Source organism: Pollicipes pollicipes, unplaced genomic scaffold, assembly GCF_011947565.3.
Source record: "Pollicipes pollicipes isolate AB1234 unplaced genomic scaffold, Ppol_2.1 Scaffold_7261;HRSCAF=8764_pilon_pilon_pilon, whole genome shotgun sequence".
Taxonomy (NCBI): domain Eukaryota; kingdom Metazoa; phylum Arthropoda; class Thecostraca; order Pollicipedomorpha; family Pollicipedidae; genus Pollicipes; species Pollicipes pollicipes.
This window is the reverse complement of record NW_023597054.1, coordinates 62,776,675-62,803,970: the sequence shown is the minus strand read 5'-3', so window position 1 is coordinate 62,803,970 and position 27,296 is coordinate 62,776,675. Positions and strand designations below refer to the sequence as shown.

The following is a 27,296-nucleotide window of genomic DNA, read 5'->3' as shown; positions in this document are numbered from 1 at the left end:
TACAAACTCACCTTAGCAGGCACTGTTCGCGATTTCATGCGGTTCTCATCAGCAGAAAACGTGGCTCCATAAAAAATTGCTGTGCGCCTTGCAATTTATGCGCATGGCTATATGCTGCTGGATGGCTGAAGCGTTATTTAGTGCACCATTGCAATGCTAACGACATATCGCTTTCCTTATTCTAAACTTGAACGACCTAGGGCATGTTTGTGATAAAAAAGCTTCACAACGGGGGTCGAGATCAGGCCCAGAGCCTCACCAGGTCTAGACCGCAGACATGTGCCAGGATTCCCCCAAATAGATCGAATATGCGGAAGTTTTTTCGACAACATCTTAAACAAAAAAATCCCGGGTCATGCAAGATCCTTTGGAAAAAATTAAAAACCAGATCCCCGAAGATCCCTCGGCTTCGATAGAATCGGATGGGACTGAACGAGACTGGACGGTACGAGACAGGAGTGGACTGGACTGGACGGAACCAAATGGAGCCAGACCAAACCGGACGGGACAGGGCGGGATCTGACGATAGTGGAAAGGCCAGATGGAACCAGACGAGGCCAGTTGGGACTATATGGAACCATACCAGACCGGACAAGATCAGACCGGGTCTGTTTGGTCCTGGTCGGTCGTGTCCGGTTCAGTCCTGTACAGTAGCGCTGCTATTGGTCACGTCCTCACCGTCTGATCCCATCTCATCGCGTCAGGTCCAATCTAGCCCCGACGGGCTCCGCTCAGTCCCGCCCGGTCCCAGGTCTCGTCTGTCCAATGCCACCAGGTCTCTGCAGTTCTATGCGATATCGTCCAGTCCCGTCTAGTCCTACATAGTTCTAGAAGGCAGGTTTTGTCTGTTTGCAGAATACCGCAGTACTGTGTGCTACTTATATTTAACGTGCTTCTAATGTTGATAACTAACGGTTAGGCCCATCGATATTTGAAGAATTAGCGACGCAAACGAAAGATGAAGAGGTAAAAGCAAATCGATCTAGTTTAAGGTAGTTTTCCACATTTATATGGGGGTTTGAATTGAAATAGCTATCTTGAACACTTTTCGGTGGTGACAACAACCCTGCCCTTCTTAAGACCTGGCCCCTTTAGTTTCTGACCTACACGCCCGCGAGGTGGGGCAGTATTTCGGTGAGATTATTTCAAAGTCACCTTGGCATTCATGACATCATAAGAACGTCAGTCAAATCCTGCCATTCCATAAGCCATTTGGCGATCAAGGCCCATAAGAATACAACCGTCGATGCGGTCATATCTGGCGTTCGTGAGCGCGATTTCCTGACATAACGGCCGCCAACTATCTCTTAATCGAAAAAGTGCATGGTACGATGACGTTATCAAACCATGACGGGTTGAGGACCATATTTACTAAACAGAGAATAATTCTGTCTCTAGTTGTTTTTGCTGCTTAAAAAGTATAGCATAGTTGTAAGTGGGGTTGTTTCATCATAACTGATACTTGCTTCAAAACCTTCAAGTAAGACACATGCCCTTTAATCAAAATTACTGGGCCTTTAACAACGTACAGATGTCATCGTACTGGCAACATCATACAATAATTGAATTCGACCTTGCGCATGTATCTCTAAGATGTATTATGATTGCCAATGAGATGACAGGATGTGAATAACGAGGAAAAAGCCATGACATTCACACTGGCTATAGCAGTGATATAAATATGAGTTCAAATCAGAAAATTAAAGCAGAGCCTTGCCAATCATTAATCTGGCTTTCACACCTATCTAAGATAGTTTGCACAGGTGTACAAATCGATCCTGAAAGATTCTTTGGCCAAATTTAAACGAAACTCTAAGATTTGAAAAGATCTTCCAGAAAACGACTTTAACCATACAATACCCAAGATCCCTTTGTAAACTCGTAAACAGACACTGGATCTCAGGTCATGCGACCACTTTGTTCTCAATATTTCAGATCCCAAATCTATTTCGACAAAATTTCAAAAAATCTGGGACCCCAGGAGATTCTTTGACTTTAGAAAATATCCCGGATTTCTGAAGATCTTGTGCCCAGATTTTAGGGTTACGAGCCGTAGATCTTTTTGGGGATCTTGGCGCAACTTCCAGACTGAAGGCTGCGGCGTACTCTTCACTTCCCGGCCCCTGGCTTGTCCAGTTTACTCGGCGCTTCCCGGGCTCCTCGCTGCCTGCTGTCTCAGGCGGTAGAGAGCGCTGCTCTCAGACGAGTCCCGTCTTAAAGGGTATATTTCGAAAACATACTCTCGTGAAACTTCAGGACTAGTTATATCCAATAATAGCACTGGGTAGTGCCATTGCAGCATCGTGAAGACATAATAAGGATATCAATTTTAATAATTTTTAGTGCAAATTACGCTGCCACCGCCTTGTACCAATATAACGCTCCTTCCCTTCAGTCGCGACCACTGTCGTCATGACAACCACCGTGCGCAACTCTACTGATGCGAATGAAGGAACATTTGTGATTGGCTCGGCGGGCCAAGGCCTGTTACCGAGGGGCATATTGGTTCAAGTTTGAATCAATGCGTCACAATGAGCATGATACTCCCATTGCCAAAGCAAAAGAGCGCTTCGAGAAGAGCCACTTCGGTAAACACCAATGGGGAGAAACTAAAGCCACAGTGCAACGCTTTGTTGAATTCGCGGGATAATAACTTTATGTTCGCAGATCTTTTTCGTTGTTTAACTTGTTCTTTCATCCGATACTTACAAAACGATACGATACGAGCGGAGATAACTTGTTCGCAGATCTGAAGAGTGTTTCAAGCTTTTGTTGTATGTATCACGCAAAGATTTTGACGCACAGGTGTATTGCAAACATCACAGAACACATGCTAGAAAAAGCAAGGTAAATGAAATGTGCTACTTTCGTAGTTGTGAGCAGCGAGTCAAATGAGATTTCTCCTGGAGGGTCGGCTACTTTAAATGAAAGTTCTGAGCTATTCAAAATAATTTTAAGAAAACTGGTTTTGCTGATCAAATCGTACGCGCCTGATGAACAATAACAGAACATTGCAAAAGGGTGGAACATTCCCTTTAAGTGAATGTCGACGCTCGTCCTGTGTGAATGTCTCACTGGTCGGTCAGCAGTCGCAAATAGGCCTCCATAACATCTTACTGATCAACCTGTTTCAGCCAACGGAGGGAGCGGAGAAGATCCTTGCCCGGGCTGACCCCAGAACCGTCGCCAAGGCCCCATTACTCCCATGTCCAATCGGCAGCAATAAAGGGCCGGTTGCCCACTGGCTACGACGTCGTTTTTTCCCACGGTGCACCTCCTAGTAGTACGTCTTTTCGCTGCAAACGGAAGTTTCCCTCTCGCGTGACCGTGACCTCTGCCCCGACTGTTCCCAGCAGGGCGTTCCGGGCGGTCGCGCCTGTACTGTAGCCGAGTCCCGGGCGGCCGCGTCTATAATGTAGCCAGCCCCCGAACGGCCGCGTCTGTAGTGTAGCCAAGCCGCGGGCGACCAGCCCCGGCCGGCCGCGTCTTTACTATAGCCGAGCCCCGAGCGGCTGCGCCTATACTGTAGCCGGGCCCCGAGCGGTCGCGTCTCTACTGTAGCCAAGCCCCGGGCGGTCAGCCCCGGCCGGCCGCGTGTGTACTGTAGCCGAGCCCCGGGCGGCCACGGCTGCACGTTAACCCAGTCCCAGGCAGCCGCGTCTGTACTGTAGCCAAGTTCTCTGACGCTGGGGCCAAGACCGCCGGCACTGTCCACCGCGATGCGAGACGACGAAGGATGGGGGGGGGGAGCTGTGAACCGTGGAGTCACGGTTCACAAGCCACACTGAGGCTGAGGCCGTGGATTCGGAGGCACATGGTGTGCTTGAATTGTAATGGGGAGGAGAATCGGACAGCACTGGTGGAGACATGAGGCGCGCCAGCTGCTACACCGTAACGGCCGCTTGCAACTGAAGCTTTCTTGGCAACTGCAGGCTGGGCTTCACTGACAGCTGCAGATATCCGCGGCTGGCGAGCTACGACGCCTTCGGCGTTCAAGGTACGCCTTCAGAGTTGGGCGTCGGAGCTGTGCCGATGGCTGGCGAGCGGTGCCGCCCCTAGAACCGCTCAGCCGCACCGGCTGAGCTCGTGTCGAGCCTCGCCGGGGTCGGCGGTGTCCGAGCCTCGCCGGGGCCGGCGGTGTCCGAGCCTCGCCGGGGCCGGCGGTGTCCGAGTCTCGCCGGGGCCGGCGGTGTCCGAACCTCGCCGGGGTCGGCGGTGTCCGAGCCTCGCTGGGGCCGGCGGTGCTGGCGGTGCGCTCAGCACGGCCGGCCGGTGTCGGATGAGGCCGTTCCTCCCTGGCCGTGTCATGCTCGACTGAGGCGCGCCACCTACGTCTGCGCTGAGCGCCGGCCGCCGGCAGGTACGGCGGCGACACCTGGCGGCACCTGGCGGCACCGCCTGCTCTGCGGCCGGCCTGCGCCAGTGCCGACCATGGCCAGCCGTCGTGCGCCGGTGTCGCCCGGCTGAGCGCGCGCCGAGTCCGTGTCACCGGTGTGAGTGTCAGGTGTCACGGTGGTGGCGGCGGTGAGCCCCGTGACGGGCGCGGAGCGAGAGGATCGGCGGACAGGGTGTGAGCCACCGGAAGCGGGTAAGCCGTGGAATGTGGCCCCGGATGGGCCGGCAGGTGCGGAGGGGCGCCAATCACGTGACCTGACGACGGCGCGGTGTGCTGCGTCGGAGGTCGTCGTTTCGTTGATGCATTATCTATTTCCCGTGCTGTGAGACGCTCTTGCTGTGGTACAAGGGACCCGACAAACTCAATGTAATGGCGGTGACCTTCAGACACAACCTTGTCTGCTGCCGTCCACTGACACTATGCATTTAGTTCAACTCCACAGCAGTTCCTGTCAGAACGGCGTTCACCACAATCAGTTGCTGAACGTGCCGGAAGCCCCTTTGAAAGCTTAGGCCGAGCGTGCTTTTGTCCCGCCTGGTTTGACTCATCCGCTCTGGTGAACTGACCATCAACCTGTCCTAGCTGCTTCCGTGATCGAAGCATCAGTTCCGCTCGTGATATCGGTGGAGGGATCGGGAAAGTGGCCTCATCCTCGCTCGAATCTCCGCGGGGACATGGCGGTGTGCTCGGCCTCACCCGAAGCACAGTCCGTGACTCGGACGAGGGCCGCCGTCTGACCGCCTCGACCATCGCTTCTGAACTGCTGGTCATGACAATTAAATGGTGTCGGTACGTGGGCTAAACATTTACAGCCGCCGCGTGCTCTGGAGGGGCGATTACAGCGAGCCGTGGCCTCGCCCTCGGCGCGGTCAGGCGTCTCCAGGATACCGGACGGGGCAATGACACACCTTATGTGGGGAGCCTCGGCTTTCATTTGCTCCAAAGTCGTTTGGAAGCCGTTACTAGGATGATTATTTTATGCATGCTTTAAGCTGCGTCTATTGTGGTGTCAGCTATTGCTTACAGCTTTTCAGATATCATGCACTTTCCTTGCTTAAACGTTTACCCAGTGTGGCCGCTAAAACCGTGGAGTGAGTCTGTGTATCATTTTGGTGTGGCTGTCGGTTTCGTTTATCCGCTGCTGCGATGCTCGATGACATCTCTCACTGCTTTTAGTTGTTCAGCGCCTGTATCGTTTCGATACGTATTTTTTGGGCGGTGTTTTTGGCTGGACGGTGGAGACTCCAAACAAACACTAGATATTGTGCGGCATTGCTGTATTGAAGGCGGTAGAGGATTGCTGGACGACGGAAAGGTTTTCCGTATTGTTCGAGGGTAATCAGCTGCCATTAAGGGTGCTCTAAGTAACCGCCATTACCTGGCTCCTGGTGCATCCGGCGATTGTATGGCTTCTCTAGCCGCTCTTCATCTTCATTTCTGGCAGCGCTCTCTGGTGAGTCACTACCGTCGCCAGCGAGCGTCGAGCCCGGCTTTTGCAGTCGGCTCTCTGTGGGCACCGCTCTGGCTGGCAGGCTGCCTGCGCCACCAGCCGCCGGCCGCCTGTCGCCAGTCAGACGCAGCGCATCGTCTCCTGATGGATCCCCTGCTCGGCGGCAGTGGTGGCGCAGTTTGACCAGCACGCCCGCCGCCGGACGAGTGCGTCGAACCGCGGCGCCGGCGCGACCTTCCCGGCGCGGCGCGGCGCGGCGCTCGCAGCGCGCGGCGGCCACCTGTTAGCCTCGGCGGAAGTCACCGGAACCGCGCCACCGGTGATGGCCGGCCCGCTCCCACAGAAGCCGCCCCCGGCCGCTAATGGCAGCCGGCGGCGCGGCGCCGGACGCACAGGCCGCGCGGGGCCGTACGGCCTCAGTCGCCCGCGCTGTCACACGCTGAGCCCGGTCACCGTGCTGTGTTTGAGTAGGGGAGGGCGATACAGCAGTGAGGAGCCAAGGCAGCAAAAGGGATTGGCGCTTCGTCGCGACCTAGGTTTTGGAGGAAGGGAGGATGATCCACAGGATGAGAACACGATCGGAGATCGCACCCTCAGCTCAGATTCGCCTCCGAGAATCTGGTAGACAAGAGTCCGCGTGGCGGCGTGTTCGCGTGGGACGACAGCTCCGCCCGGTGTGGCGCGTGTGGAGTCTGGTGAGAGCCACGCCCCATGGAGATGCGTGCGACGTGATAATGGAGGGTAAGACAGAGTCCGCCTCGCCCGCCGGCAGGCACCCCGCGGACCCGGGACCCAATTGGATCACGCAAACGTCATGCCTCTTATCAACGCAGTGATTGCGTTTCAGGAATCATCGCAATAATCCGCACAGGACGTCAGACTAATGGCCCAGGGAGTTTTTGTGAGGCGTTCATTAAACCTCGAGAGCCCATTCATCAGCTAGTTGGGCCATTCATTGGAGCAAGCAGCTCGAGTTGTATGAGCTGCGGTTGTAGTTCCGCGGACCGCCGCCAGGGCGCCGCCACGCCCTCGCCTTCGCCGCGGGCCAGCCGGTGGCCGTCCGTCGCCGGCACCGCCCAGCCCTTGCCGCCGTCCAACCCTGGTCCGACGGTCGGATCGCCGCCGTCTAGCCCCGCCGCCGTCCAGCCCTCGCCGCCGTCCGTCGCTGGCGCCGTCCACCCCCGTCGCCGTCCAGCCCCCGCCGCCTTCCGGCCCCCGCCGCCGTCCAGCTCTGTCGCCGTCCAGCCCTGGTCCAGCGGCCGGATCGCCGCCGCACCGCTGTTGTCTGCGGCCTGTCGCCGGACCAGATGGGCCATTTGGCGGCATGTCGTGCGCGGCTCGGGCGCTGTTTAATGACGTGGGCGCCTCGGAGCCGGGAAGGCGCACTGGCCGCGCCACCAGCCCGATCCATTACCGCCGATTAATAATGTGAAGTGGCGGCGACTGCGTTGGGCGGCTGGACAGAGACTGGACGGTGGACGGCGGCCAGCCAGCCTTCGCTGGACGGCGGTAGGCGGACGCTGAGCAGCGGGCAGCGGGCAGCAGGCGTCGGGACCAGCTGCCGGCCGCGAAAGGAGACACCGGAGATTGAAACTACGGCTGTGGCCAGTGAAAATCGTCGTAGGGAACGGCGCACTTATCGGACAAGTCACGAAAACTGGCGGTTGCTTTTTGTCAGGAACAGTACGATGTGTTGACAACGTTCTTTTAGAATTCATCTGACGTAACGAGCACAGATAGCTGCGCTGTGCTGTTTTGTTTGAGTTTGTGGTACATCCAGGGTGCATCGACAGCGAACGAGCGTGGTGCGGACATGCATACGCTGTTTGTGCCGGGCAGTCCACGGGCGTGTCAGATTATGGCGTGCTATGGGGGCCGTCGTGACAGCAGTGCCGGACCCGTCACAGTTGAATGGAACGGCAAGCGCACAAGAGACCAGGCCAGGGGTGCAGCCAGTCTTGAGAGTGCCCCAGCCAGAGTCTCGAAAGGACTCCTTGATGGTGGGAGGGCGCACTCGCAAGCCTAAGACACAAAAACCCGATGCCTTACGTTGCAGTCTCCGCAGGCTCCGTGGCGTTGGCCTCGTGGTAAATGTTAGTGGATGATCAATGGACTAATGAAAATGATGACGTATCTGAAAGAAGTTCCTTTGAACGCCTTGGGACATTTACATATACTTAGAAAGTAGTCCTGACGCATGTTTTGCCGTGCTGTTTTTAAATTGTCAAAAGTCACGGATAAACATTTACAGCCCCGTAAACTTGTGCTGGAATCTGGTGGTGGACCTTGAAGGTAAAAGTTGAAATATATTTTTCGTGTTGTAGCAGCTGCAGCTAATTTGTTTTACTATTCGGAGCAGCAAAAAGATGACGTCCACGGGAAAAAATGGTTTGACCTCATTTTTAACATTATTGCTATCGCCTGTATTAAGAAGGGTACAACTAAGACGCCTTCCATTATCCTGGCAAGAGTCCCTTGGATAGAACAGTGGCGCCGACAGCGGAATGGGTGAGCCGCGCGTCTGGCTAACCAGAGCCGCTGGGTTCGATTCCCTGCGGTGGCCGTCCTTTCCGCCATGGTGACGTCAGGAACCACCAGATAACCTCAGCAGCTGAGTATGCCGTAAAGCCCCAATGACGACGACGAGGACGTGGATAGAACACTAAGGAGCACGGTATCATCCTCGGCCAGGGGAGAAGGACCATTTCGTCCCCGCGCGGGGCGTCTACCGGCTGTCATTCTAGAGTCACGGGGGTGGGTGTGCCGCGGTCGGCCCAGGTGCCTTCAGAGGGACTCGTCATACACTGGTCCCCTCGCTGACGCGGGCGATGGCAGTTGGCCCCAGATTGACGCAGGGGTTCACAGTTCAGATTCACGCTGAAAGATTCCTTATCGTTGCACGGGGTACAACAATGGACACATAAACTCAAGTTTTCCCTAACGGGCCGTTGGCTGAAACGGGATTAAGCCTCCTCCCCCCCCCGGCCCCCCTTTCCCTTCGGTATCGGGCTCCTTATTGGCACAGAACCCCTCATTGTTTAATGGTGGACTCTCATCGTAAGATTTTCTCTCATCGTAAGGTTAAGGTAAGGTCTCATCGTTGGTTTAAAAGAATATCGCGCAATGCAATACCAGACTGGTGGAAATGGTATCTTAGTCAATCTCAACGGCACGGAACCATCGAAAACCGCAATGAGCAGCAGCACAGAATGATCCAGTCGAAAGACAAGGTGTTGCGGACGGATTTACAGCTTCATGAATTTCATGATCAGAAGACTGTATTACGCCGAATCCGCCAGCCGTCTGGAATCTGAGGTATCTTGTGGAACAACCTGAATATCTCGGTCGTGATAGAAGACCAACACCGAAACACGGAGAATATAGCATGCAACTAGGTAGGACCACACAATATGTTCTGTAGGTATCTGAACAGGCGCAGAGGGGCAGGGAACGCTATGTCCTCGTGCCTACCGAGACAGGCAGCAGACAGGGGACGTTATTTAGTGCACGGTTACAGAGGTCCTGAACGTGAGGAGCATGACACTGCATAGATTGTGCAGACGACAGTGGAAGGGAGGGGAAGGCGGGGGGGGGGGGGGGGTAAGGACGGTCGTGCTAACTCCAAAGCTTTAAACAAAATGCGACCAAAAACCTAAAATTTAAACCCAAAATTGTTTACAGACCATTGCGGACAATGAAACAGCTGTGATAGAAGCCAGACGCTGGCAGCCTTTAAATTGCTGGCGATCAAGTCGAGGCACGCGCACGGATTGACGGCGCCGTTCTGGTTCGCCGGCTGTGGTGTCCAACGCCCGGTGCCTGCTCGGGAGGCCGTGGGGACACGGAAGCGACAGGCGCGCCGTCTCCGTTTGTGGGGACAGCTGGCGACTGCTCTGTGGTCGTGCCTCCGTTAGCGATTGCTGCTGAGCTGAAGCCGTCAGGTGGCGCAGCCGCAGAGACGGCTGACATGACGCCGGGCTCGTACACGAGCCCGGCGTTCGTGACGCCGCTGCATCAACTGCCGCGGCTTCCGTCAGGCTCGACTGTCACGCCGTCACGGCGCCGACCAGCGCGGCCGTGTGACAGCGGCTTTCTTCGCCGGCCGCATATCAGTCTCATCACATCCCGAAGCAGCAGCGTGCGGCGGCGACGACTGGAGCCTGCCGTGAGCGTGCGGCCGCTGGCGTTCTCAGCGCAGGATTGGAGCCGGCCGGGCGCGGATGTGGGCCGCCCGGCCAGCCGTCCCGGCCCTCTCCTCCGGCCGAGCTGCGAGCGCGCCCCGTGATGACGGAGCCGCCAGCGTCCCAAGCCGACAACGCTGGCGGACGCGTCACGACCGCACCAGCCGCAGTGCCGTCACAGACTGCCGCACCTCTTCACTCGCTGCATACAACCAACCCTATCGGTGGACGTGTCCATGCGGAGATGTGGACAATTGACAACCGGTCCGCCTCCACCCTGCGGGACTCGCCGCATGGGTTCTTAGGTTGTGGGCACTGTCGACGTCTTGTCAAGGCGTGAACAGTAACGACCAGGGGCGTCGCGTTTTAAAATCGGTTGGGGATAGCCGGTGAGGTTGATCGAAGCCATCGCCAAAAACAGGCCTTTCTCAGGCTTTTTGGCCACTTTCTTTGACTTCCCTCATGTTAAAATTTAAAGGAAGTTTTAAAATGTGATTTTGTAGATCTCAAAAGATTTTACTGTTGTCTATTTCGAAGCGACTTGAAGCTGCATTTTGTCATACACTTAAGGTGGGGTGTAATCCACGGAAAAAAAACATCTCAGTAATTTGAGCCCACGTGATGAACATAGATAGGTTTTGTTCAACATTCATCGAAGGTGCCCGAGGCGTAAAAACCGCTTTTATGTACAACGGTGTGGCGTAACACGTACGGATAGGAACCTATAGAAACTTTTGATTACACTGCCAACATATGCCTATCTATAAAAATGGAGTTGAACTTGCACGAAGTTCTCCAAGAATATGTCGACAACTAGAAGGACAGAGTAGGTAGAAACTGGTGACTGAATGGGTCTCTGGAGTAGTCGTCCTCAGATATAATGTTTCGAACGCTTTGGCAGTTGTTGAAAGTTGATATAAGCAAGAAATGTATCGAATCTTGGTGTTTCGGGGAAAGGCTTTTTGAGTTATCATGTTCAAAATGATTGACTTTCTGCGTACCAGGAGGTGGCGGTTAAACGCCGTTATCAAAAGAGGATTGGTTGTGTTGAGGAAACTCGACATTTTGAAGCTGGGCCCATAGTCAGGATTCCTTGCAAAATTGGATCGACATCATGATTCCATTTCCTGTCACCGATCGTGTTGTGCAATCAGGTGGAAGATGCAGCGCCGAACTGTACTCTAAATCGTTCCGTACCGTAATGTACTTCAGTGCGTCCCCATAGCTCAGCTGGTTGGAGCGCCAGCCGTCCAATCACAGGCCTGTGGCGAAGTGAATTCGAGCGGCTTTAGGCGTTTGCTCTTTGTCTCCAACTGGGGCAGCCTGCGGCCGGTCGCAGCGGCCGCGCTAACGGTCAGGTAGCGTCAGGGGTCAGGATGGACTCTGCCGAGTATTGCGGCACGTTGAGCTTTCGCCGCCAACTTCTGCCGTTGACCCAGATTTGTATTGACCCGGGGCTCATCAGACAAGCACTGCTCAGTGTGGGCGCGCCTGCCAGAAATACATCCTGTGAAAAGGCTTGGACTGCATCATTTAACATACTCCCGGGTGGGGTCAAACTGACCCCCCAAAGGTTTTTTCCAGAATGGTTTCCGAACGGCGTGGCGAAGCCGCTTCAAATTTTGCACAGCTGTAGACCATCGAATATCAAATCGGTTGACATAAACAAGTTGAACGTGTCTTGTAAGGTCGCTGACCTATAGGAGGTAAAAGTCAGGCCATGGTTTCAGCGAAGGCAATTTCTAGGGAATCGTCAGATCTGATACGACAACGGAGTTATTGACGAAGCCATGCATCTCTGAGGTGCTTTCTTAGAAGCCAAAAATATTGAATCAGGAAATTAAGTTGACCTAGGGTCAGGTGTGAAGGTCAGACCCAGGTCAAAACCAACCTGATTTATTACTCCAGGGCTTGCTGTATGGGATAAATTCTGGTGCTCATTTCAAATTCATTGACCGCAGGAACCGCATTATACATCTTCCATTGACTTCTTAAAGGTCAGAACAGGCCATTGACCTGAGATGACCCGGGTCGGCATTTTGTTTTAGGAACATACCGGCTAGCGTAATTTTTGTCGCTTATTGAAATGCAAGACTCAGAGCAGTCTTGTATAATTTTGGTCACCATGACCTTCAAAAGGTAAAAAGGTCACTAACCTCAAATGGACCTGTGACCATTGCTTAGAAATAGTTGCCTTAGGTTCTGGGGACACTTAGGAGACCAACCTGGATTTTGACCTCGTTTGACCTTATTTGACCTGAAGGCCATGATCTAAGAAGCTCAAAATTTGACTCAAGTGAGTTCACGTACAGGTTAAGACACCCTGTAAATTTTGCGTCTCTAGCTTTCTTAGTTCTTGAGATATTGGGGGGGGCAAATTGCCCCCCACCCGAGCGAAGAGTATCTAGCCGGCCATCCGGGCGCGTGTTAAAAAAGTCACGTTCGCCCCAGTCATACTGCATTACAATTCCGTACACCCATGGCTACCAAGAATCTGGCCTATGTAATCGGGAGTGTTGTGTGCATCTTCTGATTCCCAGTCATGTGTGCGTAAACATCCTGAAGTAGCCCTTCATTTCCAAGAGAAAGGATACACCGAGCACTGAGTGAGGTCTGCCATTCCGTTCGATTCCGTTCGATCCCTGTGCCGTCCGATGACTGTGCCGCAAGGTCTCGGCTTAATGATGAGTCATGTTTGCAGGGAAGTCATAGGAAGGTGACATAAGCAGACTTGGTCTATATGAGCTACCGTTTATTTAAGGTGGCCCAGATAAAAGGAAAAAGTTAACTCACGTTTAAATCAGCAATGACAAGTGTGTTTCTTACACACTGAAGACCGCTGTGGCATTCAGTGAACCATTCAATGTCAAAACGTAACATAAAAAATGTTGGTCATCAGTAATCATTTCACGTTCGTCAAACCATGACTCTGCAGAAGATGCCTTTTTGGAACGAAACGAATATGTTGTTAAAAAGAGTGTGCAACGTTTGCATGGGATTTTGAACTGAACTAGCCATCTTGAAAATGACTCCGCGCAGTTTACGGTCTTGCCGTTCTTGAAACGCAAACCCGTCTAGTCTCTGGGCTACACACCCGGGAAGATGTGCAGACTATTTCAGGGAGGCTATTTCAAGGTCACCCAAGCATCCATGACGCTATAATCACGTCATTCAAATCTTGCCATTTTATTGGTTATGCAGTGATCAAGGCCAATAAAAATATAATTTTCGAGTCGTTCATATCTGGGGTTCAGGAGCACGATTTGCAGGTATAGCGACCGCTAACTGGCTGTCGATCAATGTTGTGCAAGTTGCGATCACGCAATCAAAGGATTACGTGTTGAGGAATATGTTTACTGAACAGAGAAGTTGTGTTGTCTAGAGCAGCTTTTCCCCCTTCCAGGCATACCAGTAGTTGTGAGGGAGCATATTTCATCATATTTGATGCTTGGTTCAACATATTCAGGCGTGGAAGATCCCCTTTATAAAGAGTTTCCTTAAATTACCTTAATTCTCCTAAACCTCTATTACCTGTGAAGGGAATGCCCCACGTTTGAAGATATTAAGGCAAGTATCAGATGTGATGAAATAAGCCCACTTATAACCATTGGTAGATTTTTAATTGGAACAGACTATTCCTCGCATGGGATTTACAATTTCTCTATTTAGTAAATATGCTTCTCAATTCGTCATTGTTCGATTTCGTCATTGCACCTTACACAACATTGACTGGGAACCAACTGACGGTCGTTATATTTGAAAATCGTGCTCATGAACGACAGATGTGAATGACTCGACAATGAAATTTGTATTGACCTTGATCACTGCTCGGCCGATGGAATGACAGGATTCGAATGACGTTATTATGGCGTCGTGGATGGCTGAGTGACCTTGAAACAGCCTTACCAAGATGATCTGCACATCTTCACGGGTGCGTAGCCCACAAACTAGAAGGGTTTCGGTCTTGAGAAGGGCGGGGCTGTAAACTGCATCGAGTGATCCTTGAGATGGATATTTTAGTTCAAAACCCCTTACAAATGCGAAGCACTCCCATTAACACCATCACAAAGCGCTTCATCGCTTCTGCTCTGTTCGCCCTTTGTCCAGGCGGCCCTTGAGTGACTACACGGGATCGATCGGGACGTGGAATGGCTCCAGCGGGACGGGGCGACACCGCACACGACACAGGCTTCCCTGGATTGGTTCAAGGATCATTTTGCTGGAATCTACATCAGCTTAAGACTGCGGTGCTGTGGCTTCTCTCTTTCGTCCGACCTGTGCCCCGAGGACTTCATACTGTGGGGTAACCTCAAGAACCACGTCCACGTGGATAGGCTAGCGAACCTTCAAAGGCTGAAGGCCACCTTCAGACTCAAGATGGGACGCATCACCGCGGATAACCGACCAGACAATGGACGACTTACATCGGGCTTACATGTTGGACATCCTGGACCGCCAGGGAGCCATCTGAAACACATTTTGTGCCACGATTTGACGGTGTGGACTCACTGATGACTCACGTAGTCATTGATCGCGTTTTGTCACTTAATTGCCAGTTGGATACCATCAAAGACACGATTATACGCCGTTGTTGAGGGAAACATAGATGTACTTTTATATAGGGTATCTTGCACTTAAAGACTTTTGCATATTGGAGTCATTTGTTAATTTTCTTTCGTATCCAGGTGGCATCATGTGAAAAACTTGTCAAACATCTGCAGGCTGGTATAAAATGTTAATGGACGGGCATAGCAAAAACAAATAATTACCTATCGGATCCTGTTTGATACAAAATGAGCAAGGCACTAATAGCTGTGTGTCCAGGTACTTACTGTATCAAAATTTGATACAAAATGAGCAAGGCACTAATAGCTGTGTGTCCAGGTACTTACTGTATCAAAAATCAAGATAATTTGTTTCGCGTTTCTTTGGCCCAGTATTCCATATTTGTTCATTTACATTGAGTATGCTCAGAAGAACATGGGGGGGGGGGGCCGTAGTCAGCATTAGGGAGTCAGCCTCCACCCCCCCCCCCTCCCCCCACCCCTTCCCTCGAAGGTGTATAAAGTGACGCCCTGGTGACAAGCATGAAGTCCTGCTGCCCGACCGGGTTTGAATGGCAGCGACGCAGTTCCAGCTTGTCGCACGCTGGGGGCGTCTGACTCGACTCTGGCGATGTTCTGATTACCCGGGCTGCTGTGGTCCAAATGGCTTTTTATGACCATTAGAGGCTGGAAAGCGTTAATTGTACCAAAGTCCGATATATTTTCAAGGTCACTCGCTTTAAACACGCCAGCTGCTTTTAACAAGATCAACGTATTGCTCAAATTACTAGTTCATATTCAACAAATTATTTACGGTGCAATAACAATGTTCAACCACTTAAAATGTCCGTTGCATTTGGAAAACGCTTGCCTTTTCAGTTATCTGTCATATCGTTCCCTTCTTATACGAAATATGGTCCGGTGTGTTGATCATACTCCTCAGTACAGCACGATGCAGCTTGCCTACGTAGTAAGGCGCGGACTAATCTGTTGCGCAACTGGCCGGTGCACAGAGCTCGCTGTTACAGCATCTGATGGTGCTGCACAAAGCTCGCTGTTCCAGCACCTGTTGGTGCTGCACAAAGCTCGCGGCTCCAGCACCTGTTGTGGTGCATTGAGCTCGGTGCTCCCGACGGTCAGGCCGTTCTCCGCCACCGCCATCGGCTGACAGCAGCACTCTCATCGACCTCGTACCTGCTTCCGCAGAGCCCGCTTTGTCGGACAATGGACAGTGTGCAGGCTCCCTTGGGACTGCTTGGCAGCGATGATGGATGCCCCCATTGAGAGATGAGACAGTGGGGCACGGTCTGAGCCACCAGGCTGTGATACTGGACGAAGATGGGAGCGGGGGTGGATGGCTTTAGAGTAGATAATTAAGGGATACGGGAACTGGTCGCTGTAGTTGAGGTCAATGCATAAAAAACACATAGAGGGTGTTAGACAAATGGTCACGGCTGTGAGGGAGGGAGGGAAAGAGAGAGAGAGAGAGAGAGAGAGAGAGAGAGAGAGAGAGAGAGAGAGAGAGAGAGAGAGAGAGAGAGAGAGAGAGAGAGAGAGAGAGAGAGAGAGAGAGAGAGAGAGAGAGAGAGAGAGAGAGAGAGAGAGAGAGAGAGAGAGAGAGAGAGAGAGAGAGAGAGAGAGAGAGAGAGAGAGAGAGAGAGAGAGAGAGAGAGAGAGAGAGAGAGAGAGAGAGAGAGAGAGAGAGAGAGAGAGAGAGAGAGAGAGAGAGAGAGAGAGAGAGAGAGAGAGAGAGAGAGAGAGAGAGAGAGAGAGAGAGAGAGAGAGAGAGAGAGAGAGAGAGAGAGAGAGAGAGAGAGAGAGAGAGAGAGAGAGAGAGAGAGAGAGAGAGAGAGAGAGAGAGAGAGAGAGAGAGAGAGAGAGAGAGAGAGAGAGAGAGAGAGAGAGAGAGAGAGAGAGAGAGAGAGAGAGAGAGAGAGAGAGAGAGAGAGAGAGAGAGAGAGAGAGAGAGAGAGAAGAGAGAGAGAGAGAGAGAGAGAGAGAGAGAGAGAGAAAGGGACAGAGAATGTTGCGTGTCGCGCCGTTAGTTAGATGCTTGGCTGCTCATATTTTTCACTGCGAAGCTCGCGTTGGTCTGATAAGCGTTTCAGATAGGCACACCAACTGCCTCGTTATGGTCAATGACGACCATGCGACTAAGAATGGAAGCTGAAGAACCAAGAGCTATGTTGTTATCGCTGGGCACGAAATACACTGTTTGTCATTCGGACGCACCTCGCAGAAATAATCTCAAAGTGAACGTCAATGTGTCATGGCGCTGAAGAGGGGCATTCATTGTAAAATACGTAACATAAGCGCAGAGGTTGTAGCAGCTTTTTAACGATTTTGACTTATTTTGATCCTTAACCCAACCACTCTCGCGATTCTTTACAACAGAGACTCCCTTGGAATCGTTTGTTCTCTTGCAAGAACTTAGGTGTCCAAAATTTGAATGGTTTTAAGCACAATAAACGTGAAACTCCTCACAAACAGGGCAACGTAAGTCTTTTAGCTAACAAGCTTTCTGGCGACGAAAAAGATGAATGGTTTTGTTTTGAACGATATGCGATGTACTCTAAAAACCCTTTGTAGATTGGATTTTGAGCAACCAGCTCAGTTCAGTCTCACGGTTCAAAGTGCGTGTCGCCCATCGATCTATTTTTTCCACGAACATTGCACTGAATCCAATCTAAAACAGCACAGCAGAACTTTTTGCAACGACCGTACCAGTCCGTCACATTACGTTGATAAATTTCGTAGGTGAAATGTCGAATGCAGCATGCACATTTTTGGCTTTGCACTTCACATTCGCCCGTCCCCTGTTCTGATCCAACTAGTTGAGTCAGCGTTTAAATGCATCCGATTACAGTGTTTACTCACTTTGGTATGCGGGCTGTGAAATGCTTTTTTGTTTCTTTGTCGGCTGTCCTGTCGCGAAGGGCCCGCCGTGAAACCGTGCTGTACTCGGCGCCGGCCACCAGCTGCATGTGTACTGTACGTTCTGCTGGCGCCGGCCACTAGCCGCCACCAGCTGCAGTGCCCGCCCCTGACTGCCGCATGTGTCCTGTTCCAGAGGAGCTCGGCTGTAACGACTCGGGAACGAGGCCTACTGCGACGCTCCTCCCTGCTTGGCTCCCAACTCAAACAGCTCCAGATACAATGTAAAAACCTCAAGTCGGACAACGATGGATTGGTGAGCAGCTTCAGCACGCCGTAAACATGACCGGTTTTGTTTTGCAGTGAAGTAGTGATGCATGGTTATCGATCAGGCAAACTATTGAAGCAGGCAATGACAGCGTCGCTGCCACTGTTGGTTTGGGATACCAATACAGTCATATCAAAGCTATGAAGCTAACAGATCACCCTTGTTTTGCAACATTTAGAATTGCATGAACCGGATTTTCGCTTTCCATGCACTAGATGACTGTCGTGTGTAGATTTGCACCTAGCGATTAAGACTGTCGTGTGTAGATTTGCACCTAGCGATTAACCTGTAGTTAGTGCTCCACCACTATAAAAAACTTGACCTGAACCATTACCACTGTCGCCAGACGACGTAATTTATATGGAAATAGAAGGCTTAGTGCGACGCGGAACAGCGCCGAGGTGACAGTAGGCGTGCGAGTTGGCTGTTAAGTTGAAGATGATGGGAAAAACTAAATTAATGAAGCCAGTGATCTAATGAACCCGAGGCAGCGGACACGAATATTTGTTTTAACAACGTTTTCGAGTCTTCTTTTCGCGATGGTTACATTCCTTTGCAGTTTCCGTAGCCAAATGTACATCAAGTGAGGTGTCTTGCATTTGTATGGTTAACTATTCGAGTACCTGCAAGATCAAAGACTTAAGCAGAAGCTTGTAAATTTAAGTGGCATTTTGCATGACACCTACAGTCTTTGTTTGCAGTGTTATTTACTGAAGTACACGTATTCTGCCTGCACATTAAGTTATGACTCTCGGCCTGCATATGCCTGCCGGATCGGCCGAAGGTGTAATCACCTAAATGGTGAAATCATTTAAGAAAATACCTCCGCAGCTGCATTCAGACACACTGTCGCCGATAAGTTCGCGAGTCAGACTGCCCTCCAATTGTAAATGTATGTCTCGACGCGCATTTCTACCCATCGCTGATTGCTCAAAGCCTTCTCCACTCCATATTTGTGTATGTTATTCTTTTTTGTACGACGGCTTACGAGAATACTGAAGGGAATAGTGTTCTTCACGAAACGCTTGCATCGGAACTCCCATTTTGACTAACTTCTTATCATTGATATTCAGATATTATTCGGGTTAGAGCGTTTGGTTTTGAAGAGGTGTAACATGCGTCAAGGATTGTAGGAGATTTGATCATCAAGAATGATTCATTACATTTGGGAGGGACAGGGGAGCACGGTTCTCCCATTCTCTACGAATATTCTCTTAGACATACTGCTCCATCGCCATTGGCCGTCTGTTCTTGGCGTATGCATGCATGACGGGCGCCCACTTCCGTTCGCACGCGGATGCGTACAAGCCGGAGGAGAAGGTGAAGACGGTGGAAAAGGTACGGAGCGTACGGCCGCTCAATGGATTTGGCTAGGTGATCTTCATCGGACGCGGATGGAGACGTGCGTGCGTATTGTGCGAGTTTTGAAACCACCCGTCCATTGCAGAGAGACGCGATGGACACCGAGCTGGAGCGACCGCTGGTGATCCGGACACAGGCTGCTGAGCGACTGCGGGAGACCCAGCTGCTAAAGAAGAAGAACCAAGAGCTGACCAACATGACGCGCAAGTTGGAGGAGAAGGTGAAGACACTGGAGAAGGTACGGAGTATGCGGTCGCTTAATGGATTTGGCTGGATGATCTTCATCTGGTGTCCTGGCATGTTCTCGATCAGTACTATTCAACACCTTTGCACTGCAGGCTTCTTTTCTGAGTAACGAGCAGTTTTCGAGCCCCCGTGTTTTGCATGACAAATAAATGAACCTGAATTATTGATTTGCTAGAAAACTTTTGGCGACCTTTGTGTGCGAATTTCAACAGGAGTAAGTTGGGCGAATTTGCCCTCTGGTAAGCTACAAGCGGTCGTTGGAGAGATCCAACTAACCCCTGTCCTCTTACAGAAATCAAAAGAGGTGACTCAGCAGCACCAGGAGCGTTCCCGCGCGCGGATCGTGCGCCAGCTGCCGCAGACACGAGCGGTGCCGCTGGAGAGCGAGGCGCGCGTGGGCCCGCAGCAGAAGATAGTCTCCTCCCCGCAGAAGACCGTCAGTGGGCAGCAGAAGATAGTCAGTGCGCAGAAGAAAACCGTCAGCTGGCAGCTGCGAACTGTAGGGGCGGACGAGCGGACTGTGAACGCACCGCAGCGGGCGGTGAGCGCTTCGCAGCGGACGGTGAGCGCTTCGCAGCGGACGGTGAGCGCTCCGCAGCGGGCGGTAAGCGCCAGTGAGCGGGCGGTGAGTGCGGGCGAGAGGAGCAGCGAACGGAGCGCAGTGCGCGAGCGCGCCGGCCTGCAGCAGCGCACCACGCTCACGGCTAAGCAGCGCGAGCGTGAGTCCGAGTACCAGCGCCAGATCAAGGAGCGCGACGGCGAGATCAAGCGGCTCAAGGAGAGGATGAAGGTCATCAGCGACAAACTCTCCAAGAAAAACGAAATTCAGGTATGACCCGCGATGACGTGTCAATTGCAAGGCCAATTATTTGCTATGATCTTCAGTACATACATCCTTTTAGTTTTGCGTCTTTATTGTCGGTCGCGCTGCGCTAAAAGGGGGGGGGGGGGGGGAGAGATACAACAGTGATGTGAAGCATGTCTGTATACAGCAGAACCTATAAATTAAGCTGAACTTCCAGATTCTGAAGGAAAAGGGGAAGAAGGAGTTGGTCAGCATTATCCATCAGCTGCAGAAAGAAAAGGCAAAGCTGGAGCTCCAGATGAACACACTTTCCGAGGTATGTATCCTGTCTAGTAAAACGTCACCCTCTATCAGAAGGTCTTTGGCTGGCATAAGTCATGTTAGCCATTGACTGTGGTTCTTTGCGGGAGAGTGAGCGGGTGTGACAGCTGCCCTCCATGTACTTTGGTCCGCTCACCGTGACCGCTCCTCCCGGTCGCCGTGTGACCGTCTGGCGTGGTCCCCGGTGATCGGGCCGGGTTTGTCAGCGACGAGCGTCGCACGCGCAGAGAATCCATCCTCGCCGCGGCTCTCACCGCCTGCAGGAGGGCGTGACCTCCCGGTGATCGGACTGGGTTTGTCAGCGACAAGCGTCGCACGCGCAGAGAATCCGTCCTCGCCGCGGCTCTCACCGTCTGCAGGAGGGCGTGACCTCCCGGTGATCGGACTGGGTTTGTCAGCGACGAGCGTCGCACGTGCAGAGAATCCGTCCTCGCCGCGGCTCTCACCGTCTGCAGGAGGGCGTGACCTCCCGGTGATTGGACTGGGTTTGTCAGCGACAAGCGTCGCACGCGCAGAGAATCCGTCCTCGCCGCGGCTCTCACCGCCTGCAGGAGGGTGGGGCCTCTGGCTGAACACGCGTCACCACCCACCACTCCCCAGACGAGCACTGTTCTGCAGTTGAGAATTGTTCCCCTGGTGAGCACGCCCCCGGCGAACTTCGTCAGAGACCGGGTCAGGGCAGATCGTTGGAGTGGCAACCACTTGCACCATACGAGCGATATGAAAAGCGACGTCATCGAAATTATGTAACTTGACAAACTTGTGGTAGGCCCTTTGCTTTGCTTTGTGAAGTGCGTTTTATCAGTCGCTGAAGTATGATCTTTGCCTGTTAGTGGTAAAGCTTTGATATTTGTCACATCGCGCACGTAATTTGGAAATGGGAGCTCATACAAAAAAATTAAACCATATTAGATTTCATCCTCCTTCTATTACCCGATCATCTGCGGCTTGGTCACATTATGAACACGCACTCTTTGACATGCTAAAGAAGAGACATATATATATATATATATATATATATATATATATATATTACATTAATATTTTGGGAGCAGGTTTCTTGCACGCATTGCTGATTGCACACTATGGCAAAATCGGCGTTTACATTAACGCTGGACGCCAAATGGCCCTTTTGGTCGTTTGTTTGAGGTTTCGCACGGTGCGTTTGTCGTTTTCCGTTCAATCTTCCGATCAGTTGAAACAGATTAGTCATATTTAGCAATTTGGTTTGCATCGTATTCTTACAAAGCGCACGCTTGAGGCAATAAAAGCTAGGTTTTCATGCGGCATGATCTGATTTAATGCACACGTCTGTACTGTTAAAGGTTGTTTTACATTTTGACCACACCAAGATAAAAGGCAACCATATGAAGTGGTCAGATTGCATACACTGTCCGGCAGAAACTGTGCACTATGCACAGCCGAAGTTCCATCTTCGGCACCCTTGCAGAACGGTCTTGGTCACGCGGTTGTTGACAGGATGCCCGCCGTAGAACGCCGTAGAACTTCAGAAATATTTACCAATTTCTCGGACCTGGAGGTCAGGCGACTGCTCCGACGCCTCAGAGCGAGGCCATGTCCTGGGGATGGGTAGCCGAACCGCAGGTTCTATTCAAAGGTAGTCCGTGCCCGTGAATCTACCGCTGCGGCGCTGGTTGCTGTAGCGTCAACCCTGCAGTAGGGCAATTACTGCCCAGTTGCTGCCGGTACCTGCGAGGGAGCAAGTCGAAGAAAACCCTACCGCAGTCAGGCTTGAATCAAGGAGCTCTCACTAAGGTTACAAGCGTTGGCCAGTGATTGGAACGAATGCAGATACCCACTTCAACCTCGCCATTGGTGTGCGTGGCCATTGCCGCCATGAAATTTGTTCTGGTTGTTTTCAGTTTTGGTTATGTTATGCATATGTATGCTACAGAACTATTTTTCCAACAATCCAGTTTTCTCATGCATGTACAGAATGGAAAGCAATTGCAATATGACACTGCGGTTTTGTAGACCTCAGTTATTTAATTCGGCATATTATTTGCGTGCAATATGCAGTGCAAGAAAACGCTCTGGCGTGCAATTCGTCTTCGATATTGTTGAGATATATGACAACTGGGGTGCCTCCACGTGACTGATATAAACTGCCGATTGCCTCACAGCGAGTTTGATCCACCTGTCTCTTGATCCAGACACTATCTGCTTTGGAGCTGTACTGTGGGCTGGATGCTGAACAAATGCGGTTGTGAATCCGTCACGTTTCACGGTCATTAAGGCTCCACCACTGGTGTAGTTTTACAAAGTGGGTCAGGGCAATGAGCTTGAGAAAATGGCTAAATTTACCCCAAAAGGCACTAAAAACAAGTTTCTCCATGGATCTGACTTACTTTCCTGTAAAATTTGGCGGGGGGGGGGGGGGCTGGACTGAATAGGAAACCACATCTCTGCTACAACACGTTTCCTCGATTTGACTCGGCAGAGCATGTGGACAGACAGCGTATTGATTTTGTTTGACATTGACGTTCGAAGCCAGCTCCTGGTTGCCGACATAGAGCCGATGTAACAGATAGGGCCGTTGTCTCGCGACCTACATGTTGTTGCAAATGTACAGCTTTAGGATACATAGTGCTAGTTGATGTGCGTTACTTTTCAAGGCTGTCACGGAAGCCCCCGAGCGCAGGGCGGGCCTCAGGCTTGAAAGCATCACCCGACCTAAGTATGTTCGACACGGCTTGCATTGTTTTGGTGATGGTCGTCGGCGGACCATTACCGCTATCGGCGTAGTCGACTAGCGTCAATCATCAGGCTTTTGAAGCTGCTTTATTCAAAAATTTGTGTCGAAGTGGAGGTTGGCACGTGTCAAGGACACGTCCGAGTGTAGACGGCTGGTAGATTCGTCACGTTTCGGTGCGATGGTACGCGACCGGTTTGCTTTCATTGATCGACGCTTCACTCATAAGACCTAGTGTTCATTTCTATAGCCTTGGTTAAGACGTCGAGGCAGAAGAACACAAATGATTGCAGGCTGTAGAAACTGAAACATCGCTGAATAATGCTATGCGCAAACTTAGACCAAATTAACAAGACAGCGCTTTTGTTTTGAATGCTATGCAACATGCGGCAAAAACAGAAAATAATCAAATAAATATGAAATGTACTCGGAGGCCAAAGAATGACTAGGTCAATCAGCTGTGCTTAACTGGACAGGATATCGTAGTTTCCATGGTCTTCCTTTGTGTTATCTGCGAAACATCTTCTGGAAACTGCATAAGATACGCATGATTGTGAGCTGTCATTTTAAATGTTCTGCCTATGCTACCCTTTCAGAAGGTTTTGGGGGCAAAACTCATCGTTGTGGAAGGACCAAGTCGGACATTGGGGATGGGTGGCCGGTGGCCATCCAAAAGAATACAGTCGACAACCGCGATGTTTAGTTAAGATAATTGATCTGTATTTATTTTGCCCAGTATCCACTCTCTGCTTATATGCTTGCATGGGGCTCAGAGGAGCATTGGGGGGGGGGGGGGGGAGCCAGGCCCCGGAACGCATATCAAATGATGCTTCAGTGTTGAAAAAACATCAGATATGATGGAAAAGCTCGCTTGTAACGATAGACATGCTCTTAGGTGTAAAAGACTGCTTTAGACAATACAATGCCACTACTTAGTATATATGTTCCTCAATCCGTTATCGTTTGATTACGTCATGGAACGATTTTTATGACGTCAGATTCGTTGCCAGACTGGCTGCATTGAAATTGCCACTTAAGTGGACGTGCTGTCTGACTTGTAGTACTTGAACTGACTGCAAGGTGGATTGTTCATTTAGGCGTATGAAAAAACGACCATCGTTATGTGCACGTGTGCTGGTCCTTTCTCGTGGTGTTCTTGCATATTGTTCCTTTACGGCGTGTTTTATACTTGCATTTGCACTCCTGGTTACGGCACTATTGTTAAGTTTTTCGATATAAACAGTATAAGCTGTTATACTTGACTACTGTACATGTTTATACTTGACTACTGTACATGTTTATACTTTGCTTCTGTAAAGTATAAACAATGTAAGCTGTTATACTTTATTTGTTATACCAGCATAACAGTATAAACCGTTCGTGATTGAGACTGGATTTAAACATGTCAAACTGATAACAACTAAATGGTGTCTGTTGATGCAACAATTCGTAATGACGTGCTTCCGACACCAATAAGTCAACTGCCATATTTGTCTTTACCTTGAGCACAATATGGCCATTGAGGAAACAGGATTCGTGTGGCGTTTCTATTATGTGACATATCTCCGGGTGGCTTCGAATTTGGCGGCACGAAATGTGTGCACAAGCTTGCGTGCGCCCAGCTCAGAAACAAGAGAATTTGGAGTCTTGCAACGGGCATAACTGTGGAGTGCAAGATTGATCTTGAAATTGCTCTCTCAGTTCAAAACCTTATACAAATGTGGAGCCGTTCCGTTAAGGTTTTTCGAACTGAAAAACAGTCTTAGACAAATAGCTTGATTCCGGTGTTTGGCACCTGCTAGTTGCTCCGAAGTTTCGGAATCATGGCATGATTTATTTTTAAAACTGATCACATACGACATACAAGCGACGAAGATATCATTATATGAAAAAAGTTATGTATACACAAGCTCATTTGTCACATGAACAGAGTCTAAATGATGAACATTTAAGGAAGTATGCATTCCGACGGGAAGTCACGTAATGAATGAGAGCTGTCATTTATATTGGTGGCAAGGACTGTCTCTAATTTCTCCTGTGTGATGATGATGCTACCATGACACTGGTTCTTCTGGTGAAATGGTCTCGGATAATGTTCCGGCATTACTCTTTTCTCACGTGTTCTTTTGAAGCACTGTCAGCCAAATAAATTTTGAGCCTCCTTGAGTGTGGTTGTAGTGGCTCTAACGCAGGTTGATTGCTTTAGAAGTCCGCAATTTTCCAAGACTGTAGACTCTTCCCTGTAATTTTTAGGGTTCCGTCACAGCAAAGCTGATAAACTATATTGGGACATTTGGAGTGGTTAAATTTAGCCGATGTGTTATTCATGGTGGCAAGTTCAATGACTCTTTTGTAGAAGATGGTGAATGTTGCCTTGTCCTGGCTGACTGACAAGGTCAGATATAGTGTGTTTTGTTCATCAGGTTATGAAGCATCAATTTCTCTCTTCGCTGATTGTCTTCGTTGTTTGCCTTCGCCATGCCACACTGGTTGGTCGCGGTCCAAAAATGCTTGCGTGAAAAGACCAATTATAGTGAAAAATTTGTATGTACCTTCACCATGGATCCGTTTTCATTTTCGGCGGTGTGTCTTTCCAGTCGCAGTTTTCGTACATTCCCGATTGGGTCTACATTTACAAATGCATTGCAGCCTTGTTTCTTATCCGGCATGGTCATAGAGGCACAGCATTACGTGATAGTGGCAAACGTGTTAGTTTTGACATAAACACGGTAGCCTGAGCTTTGACCATCTGGGATTTTGGGGTACCCATTTCCCCCTTCGTTGATCGTCTTCGTTGTTTGTCTGCACCATACAACACCGCATTTTGGTTTGACTTAAAACATGTCTGTGTAACAGACCGGCATGACAAAGGTGGCACCATTATCCCCTCCGACTTAATGCCCACAAAACCACAGCTGCCTTCTAACATTGGCACAACAGCACCACAAATTCCTCCTCGTCTCTAATGAGGATGACACACCGACCTAATCCCAACGCCCTATCCTGTCCGGTAACCCAATCACGGCCGCCGGTCTGCCCCGCGCCCGTCACCGTGAAGCCGCCCCCCTCTGTTGACGCGGGCCACGCGCCGACCTGCCGTCACGATCCCTATCGCCGTGCACACCGCTAATCGTGTTGCCATTCATGCCATGTGCGCTGTCGATACGTGCCGGGGCGCCGGCGCGCCGCGCACGCGCGCTTGCCGCCGGCCGGGCGCGCGCTCCGGGCGCCCTATTGATTTTTGGCGCGTCTGGGCGGGCGGCGCGCTGCGGCAGAGCGGGTCGGGCCGTGCCCGGAGTGGCCGTGCGGTGTGTGCTGGTGCTACGGAGCCGGCGTCAGTGGCCGGCCGCGCCCCCCTCGCCAGCGGCCGAGCGCCAGACGCCGCCGCGTCTCGCAGGTAGGCCGCGCCGCCCGCTGCGCCGCGTCCGACGCTGCTGGTATGTGTGTCACGTCCCTGCCGTCGTCGGTCCGCCGCGGTCGATATGCCCCCGGGGTGTTATCGTGTCTCCCGCGGCGCGCTGCGTGAAACAGGGTCGGCGGTGGCCCGCCACCATCTGTTCTGCTCGATAACGCGACCCGAGGGGCCTGCAGGCGATCGGACGGGGGCGGCCGGCGGAGGACTGAGGGTGGTGGGCGGTGGGCGGTGGGCGGAGGGCGACAGGCGACAGGCGGTGGGCTGAGAACGGCGGCCGGGTGCGGTGGGCAGCGGGTGATGGATGGAGGGGACTGGGTTTGGGTCTTGCGGCGACGTACACTGGCAACCCCTTGCGACCGTTACGGTCGCAGATTCACGTATGTGGCGACCTAACGGCGATGGGAGCTCGCGCTGCCCTGAAACTTTTGAGTAAAGGTTCCACTGAAGTCTTCACGCTGAAGCTCCAAATGGCAGGATTTTGGCTTGGTAGCATCTGTTGGAATGGTGGTATCAATCAGTTGATGATTGCTCGTGTTTCGCTGGTTGCGGCGTTCAGTGAGGACATTTTGAGCTCACACAAGCGTGTCTGGTGTTTAGTGTTGCGGACGAGGACAGGTAAATTGAATGGTGGCCGTATAGTTCATCTGCAAAATGACTGCTG

At 51.4% G+C, this 27,296-nt stretch overlaps 1 protein-coding gene across 1 annotated transcript in view; it reads left to right on the top strand.

Moving 5' to 3' along the window:
- Window positions 1-4,439: 4,439 nt before the first annotated feature.
- Window positions 4,440-27,296, top strand: part of LOC119111716 (peripheral-type benzodiazepine receptor-associated protein 1) — a 76,558-nt gene continuing 53,701 nt past the window's right edge. The window contains exons 1-5 of the mRNA XM_037235522.1: window positions 4,440-4,588; window positions 17,642-17,761; window positions 19,221-19,373; window positions 19,674-20,210; window positions 20,404-20,502. Of these exons, the coding sequence (XP_037091417.1) occupies window positions 19,230-19,373; window positions 19,674-20,210; window positions 20,404-20,502 (780 nt within the window). The 5' untranslated portion in view covers window positions 4,440-4,588; window positions 17,642-17,761; window positions 19,221-19,229. The remainder of the gene's footprint in view (window positions 4,589-17,641; window positions 17,762-19,220; window positions 19,374-19,673; window positions 20,211-20,403; window positions 20,503-27,296) is intronic.